At 35.0% G+C, this 6,679-nt stretch overlaps 1 protein-coding gene across 2 annotated transcripts in view; it reads right to left on the bottom strand.

Moving 5' to 3' along the window:
- Positions 1-1,048: 1,048 nt before the first annotated feature.
- LOC149216720 (putative U3 small nucleolar RNA-associated protein 11) overlaps positions 1,049-6,679 on the bottom strand; it is an 87,791-nt gene continuing 82,160 nt past the window's right edge. The window contains exons 8-9 of one of the 2 annotated variants that reach the window (XM_089392828.1): positions 1,697-1,809; positions 1,049-1,499 (exon numbers count right to left, since the gene is read on the bottom strand). In XM_089392828.1, coding sequence (XP_089248954.1) covers positions 1,489-1,499; positions 1,697-1,809 — 124 coding nt within the window. In that variant the 3' untranslated portion in view covers positions 1,049-1,488. The remainder of the gene's footprint in view (positions 1,500-1,696; positions 1,810-6,679) is intronic. The other variant, XM_089392827.1, reaches the window with a different exon arrangement.

Here is a 6,679-nt window from a genome sequence, read left to right as displayed (position 1 = left end):
ATTTGGAACCAACTACATAGCTAGTTAATGCATTGTGTCTTTTGCCTTTCCGTGCATGGTCCCCATGTTTTAATTATATTGATATGGATTTTGATAATTATTGATAATGTTGTAATTTTGACCAAAAAAAATAAAAAAGAGAAATGTTTTTGCTATGGTTAAAAGAATCAAATCACACCAAAGACTTGCCAAAGCATGATGGTTCAAGTCACACAAACAATACATAGAGCATAATTGTTCAACTAGCATTGCCCTCACAAAAACACTAACTAAACTCGCTAGATTTGCTACTTTGAAGTCTAAACATTCCACCCTCAGAAAACTTTGGGCCACAATATTATAGCTTCAAATATTGTTTTGTGTAATAAAAAGGATATCTACAAATACAAATGTAGAGAGTAAAATAATGTATTATTAAGCAACAATTATATATAAGGCATTGTAATCCAAACTCTTGAATATAGGATTAGAAAAAGTATAAAAAAAGGGATAAATTTTTAAATAAATAAAACTAAAGTCAAATAATAAGAGTTAGATTTAACAAACTAATAAAGAATGATCCAAAAAGTTTTTTTTGCTATATGATTTTTTTGTTTTTTATTTAAATTACAGAAACAAAATCAAAATCAAAAATTAAAAAATTAACCCAAATTAAAAAACAAAAACAAAACTAATCTTACAACGAATTATGTACCATGGTCAAAATAGACAAACATGATACTGCATTTACGTACCATTTAAAACAGAAATGTTATATTTTGAAAATTAATACGTGAGACATGCGCTATTATTTACGCTATTGTCGTGGGGTTTATATACATGAGGTAGAAAATTACACATTGTATAGAATAATACAATAAGAAGCTTATAAAGAAACTAAAACTTAAGATTTAAAATACGGAAGAAATGAGCTAATAAAACAAAAAAACAAAAAAAACCCGGAAAAACAAGCTTTTATTGCTCTAATTTTTTCCGTATCAATTTTTAAATTAAAAAGCAAATCCTATGTGCACTATCACATCCATGTGTAATGTTTTAAACTATCGACTGCTTATAATCCCAGAATTTGGTTATTATATTTTTCACTGGTTTATTCATCCTCTAGGCAATTAGAATAGCACAAGGATTTAAAATACGTTGGGAAAAAGTTTTCTTCCATGTTACTGTCAGCAATATAGGGGTTTTAAACAAGTTACACATAAGCCCTGGCCACAACACCTACATCCTATGTAGAGAGATTTCATATCATGTATTCTTCAATCCAAACTCATGTTCTTTGTATTGATAAACACGTAGCAGTGCTGATTTCCCAACATTTTCATCCAAATTCTTCAAAAAGGGATTCCATGCTCTCTTTCTATAATGTCTCAATTACAACGTGAGTTCTGCTCAATGAAGTCGACAAATCACCTTTTCCGTTCCTTGCGCCACTTATAAACTGGTCCTGCTGTTGGATTAACAATTTCATCGTCACGGAGTTTCCTTTTTCTACCCTTCCCCTACAAAAGGAAAAAAGAAAAAAAAGAAAATTTCTTTATGAATGTTGTATCAGATACACATAGATTAATGAAAACTTAAAATCTTTCAGCAAGCAAATTTTCTCAAATCTCAACATGTAACTGGAATATTTGATGCAGTTACTCCAAAACAAACTCTCGCAAGTTAAAACATGCAAACAGGTAAATTGCAAAGTTACCAAATATGCATACCATCAACTCCTTCCGCAAACTCATTTCCATAACTATGTTTTGCATCTCATCTGCTCTTTTCTTTCTTTCCTCTAGCTCCTTGTATGCTGCGGCGACTTTCCTATAAAAGATACGGTCAGTTAGCAAGCAAGTCCTTTTATCAAGATAAGGCTAAATCAGTGAGAATATCTGAAAGGTTATATGAACATCTATGTAGAAGAACAGCTTAAGAGGTTCATTATCAGACCAAAATGACAAACAAGAATTTAGTAAAAGAACTGAGAAACAAAGGGATAGAGAGGTTAATTTGGAAAGAATATACAAACACTTCCCTCAAACGGAATGATATTCTTTCCAAATCAAGTGATACAAGTTCTTAGCCTAAATTACCATGAGTCTGGGCTACTGATTAGAAGAAAAAGCTTAGGAATATCGAGGCTCCTTTGTTCTCAAAGAAAGAAAATCAAGGCTCCTTCTTGGAAACTGTGCAAATGGAATTCTGCCTTGAAAGACAGTGAAAGATCATCCAAGAAAGCATCGAATTTCTCCCCTAAGAGACACCTGAAATCTGCCCAAAGGCTACAAAAAAATCAGTCTGAAATGAAGCAAAATCTGCCCAAAGGGGCAGTCTCCAAGGCTGTCTTCTTCTGTTCAAAGCATGGCTGAAAAATTAGTTGTAGGGACTGTCAAAAATCCTTATGCTAACCAAAAATTTCTGCCTAGAAAGAGGCTTGAGGTCTTCCCAAATATCAGCCCCATAACTCTGTCCCTTATGTTCTAACAGTGTGCAAAAAGGGACAGTTCAACAACTTGGTGAATAGTGTTAGTGATCAGCCCTCAAAGGCAGCCTAAACTGCCACAATTTTCTGCCTAAAAGACAGTGAGAGTTAGTCTATTCGTTAGCTAATAAAACACCAAAGTCTAGCATGAAAATAGAGCATCGAGCTACTCTAAAGCAAGCAGACTTAGTTAAAAATTATTTCAAAGTTCTGCTCAAAGGGAAGAAGCAAGCTTGTTCCCCTCTTAAGGGAGACTGACCACTGTCGGGACAGTGGTCTACTGTTAGGCCTAACGCTTTGATATTCAATGATAAACCCAAAAAAGGTAACCAAGAAATGATTTGAGATTTATATGATGTAGAGAAGCAAATCTTGAGGGGCTCAAAGCCCTCTTTTGGTTAATCTTCTGGAAAGCTTGGATGGCCTTTGTCAACTTTGGATTGAGACTCCTTTTAATTAACTAATAATTAGTAATGAAGAGGCATGTCTCGACACTCTATAGACATGACTGTTCATGAAATGGTAGCGACCTGGCTATATATACAGGACCCTAACTCTCATTTGTAACATCATTCTCACTCATACATTTTTAATATATATTCTTGTATCTTCAATGGAGATCTATATATTCCAAGTCTTCAGGAGTATTTAACTTCTCAGTATACGGACTTTGTTTGTTACATTGGTATCACAGCTACATTGGCAGATCCCGACGTTTGGCCATCGAACTTCATCAACTTTGTTGTCATCATGATTCGAGCATTTCACTATACAAGTTTTGGAGTTTTTCCAACCTACCCTTAGGCCTTGGACATTATGTGTATATATATATATATATATATTAAAAAAAAAGTTAAAAATAATAATAATAATAATATTTATATTAAAAAAGTCAAATATAAAAATAAAGGAAAGAAAAGACAAAAGACAAAAAAAAAGTTATATAAAAATTGATAAGTTAAAAAAAATCATATATATATTAAAAAAAATCTATATATAAAGGCCATATTAACAAAATAAACCGGCTGCCAAAGCATTCGCCGTCTGTATCATATTAGACCGTCGATGCTCCTAGACTCTTGTTGCCACAGTGGAATCAACTTTGCACCTATCGACCATCTGTTACTGCTTCCGCTGGATCTGCACTAGTTCAGGAGCCAACAGAAACCACTACCATCGTTGAAGACCATCCTATGTCACCGCTACCGCAACATGCAACCACCATTCGGACCCAAAGGGAATTACTCACTGTAGGAATTCCGTTAGTGCAAAAAAAATGTAAAAAGAAACTGATTTTGTACAATTTGTACGATCTACGAAGTTTGGACTCCATTCAGTTTGTATCATAGTTTTTAAACTCTGACTTCGACTCCAAACCGACCGAGAGTCAACTCTGACTCTGACTCCAACTCCAACTCCAAACCAGTTGAGGGTCGACTAGGACTCCGAACCGGCCGAGGATAGACTCTGACTCCATATCGACTCGATCTACTTGATTTCAATGACTATGCCTTTGTAAAAAATACATTAAATATTTATCTTTTATGAAAAAACATAATTTCAAATATTTTCATTCATGTTTTCAAACTCAAAGCATTAGAATATAGAGAGAAGACAACATATGATCAAAGTATGCTCATGAATATATCTATTATATCAAAATGGAACCCAGTGCACTGTCCAATACATGTAATATATAGAGATCAGAAGAAAAACACATAACCAAAGAGGCTCTAAATGGCCTCCACAACAAAACATCACTAGTCACTAGTCACTACTGCTAGAGAAGCCAACATCATCTGGCTCAGACTCTGAATCAGAGAGTCAAATGGGAAAACTCGTGGCTCCTCCTCCTCATCAAGATCTCCAATTACAACTGTAGAAGTAGTAGCAGTAGCAGGGGTAGAAAATGCATGCTGAGATAGACAAGCTATGCGCTTGCATCATGGTTGAGTAGAGGAAGTGCCTGCAACTAGAGGACTTGGGGTTGGGCCTGGTACTAGTGGATTTGCATTTAACTGAACATTATGTTCAAGTAATGCCTCCATCTCTAAATCTAAATCAAGGCCAATATCCTCATCTAGGGTCAAACTCTGTTGGTTGACTCTCCACTACCCAATCTGATGTTGGATCAATATCTTCCAACACAATGGGATCTGTATCAAGTCTTTTGTTCAGCAATTGGTTACGTCTTAGCCAGAGGTTGTATTGGACATAGACTAGATCATTTAACCATCCTTCTTCGTGTGAATCCTCTCAAAGACAAACCAATTGCGCTCACACCCAGAAGCATTGCAAGTTTGACTCAAAATACGGATTGCAAACTTCTGCAATTGAGGACAATGGCTACCAAATGCCTCCCACCATTGTGCTGCAAAAAACATAGTTGTGTAATGTGTTAGCTCAACAAATTATATCCAACTTTCAAATTATAAACAATTTAACAAAATAAGAATTTGAAAATTGAACTTGTTTACCTGGCTCATCTGCTTCCCTTGCAATCCTTGCTACGTTCTTGCCAAAGGTACCTGTGGCTCTACTGAAACAAGTGATCTGTTGGTGTATCTCCAGTTAGGCACTCTCCTTAGGGACCATGCACTCAAGGCACTCACGCAATCCATCTCTAACCTCCTCAGTCAAAGTTTCTGCCTCCAGAGCTTTATAATGATAATTTGGGTTCAGAAAAAACCCAACTACATGTATAGGGCGATGGAGTTGATTGTTCCATCTTTGATCAATGATTTCCCAAATGGGCCCATAGCCAATATTTCTCCATCCAGTAACCGCAACACCTTAACTAGTGGCTCAACAACCTTCACAATCTCTACTGCTTTTTTCCAAAATATTTCTTCATTAACTTTCTTTCTCACATCTTTGCCATCCTATTTGTGAGCACATTGACATTCATTCCATTCATCACTGGAAAACATCCTCTGCAAGTTTCTATGTTGGGAAAGCATAGATTGCAATGTCAAAATATGAGTTGCAAATCTAGGGTTGGCAAGACTAATAGGATCCTTGCCCCTTGTGTTTTTCCTCATCAGGTTCAAAATCCTTGAGTGATTGTAGATATATTTTGTTATGCTTTTGGCATGCTATACAGTGTTCTTGATCCAATCTATTTTACCAATATCCTCAAGCATGAGGTCTATGCAATGTGCAACACATGGGGTCCAAAAGATGGTTTTGTGTTTTTCCTCTAACATTTTACCAGCCAGAACATACTTAGAGGCATTATCTGTGATGATCTAAACCCCCACCTCTTCAACAACCTCATCCAAAAGTTGAAACAACAAGTGTGCATCTTTCACCCTATCAAATGCATCAACTGATTTTAGAAACACAGTTCCCTATGGGAGAAAGATAAGAAAATTTATGATGGTATGGTTCCTTTGATCAGTGCATCCATCTGACATGATGGTACATCCCAGTGTTACTTGGGAGCGGGAACGAAAGCGGAGAGTGGGAGCGAAAACGGGTGCAGGAGCGACATTTTCAAAAGCTCCCAGTTTGGGGGCGAATCCCAGAGCGTTTTATATATATATATATATTTATATTTTGATACATGTATGTCAACAAAAACATGTAGAACGATGATTAAATATAAAAAAAACATAGATTGAACCATATAACAACAATCATCTAGAAGTTATAATCTTCATCAACCACATCCACAAGTTAGTAACATAGTAACATACAACATATTGAGTCTCATGATTCATCAATCTTAAAGTTTCAAGCTTTCAAAATTCAATATATAACATTTATCATCATTGATCACCAAAGTTGTACTTGTAAGCTAAGTGTAACCATTACAACAAATAATATCTAACATGAAATAAAATGTTATAAAATGAAATGAAACAACTTTCAACTTTCATGAAGCATCATATCCATAATTCATTACTAATGAGTTATAATTGCCAACTTCAAACTTAAATTGTCATATATTGTTTAAAAAAATATCATAATAAATATGAAAGAGTCAATAGTTATAAAAACTACTAAAAACTAGAAAAGACAAATAAATCTATTATCTATTGCTTATGCTTGGGCCTCTTGCTACCACGAGAAATGTCTAATTTTTTAGTCTTGTTGGAAAATCAAGATCTTTGTCATTAATATCACCCTTTAAGCATTAATATCCAGAGATATCTTTGTCATTACCTTTGTATCTGTATAGGGATCTTTGTCATTAATATCACCCTCTAA

This window comes from Pinus tabuliformis, chromosome 1_1 (genome assembly GCF_031772625.1).
Source record: "Pinus tabuliformis cultivar Carrire ecotype Pingquan chromosome 1_1, CPIR1, whole genome shotgun sequence".
Classification (NCBI taxonomy): domain Eukaryota; kingdom Viridiplantae; phylum Streptophyta; class Pinopsida; order Pinales; family Pinaceae; genus Pinus; species Pinus tabuliformis.
The sequence above is the reverse complement of the archived record's forward strand: the minus strand, read 5'-3'. Positions and strand labels throughout refer to the sequence as shown.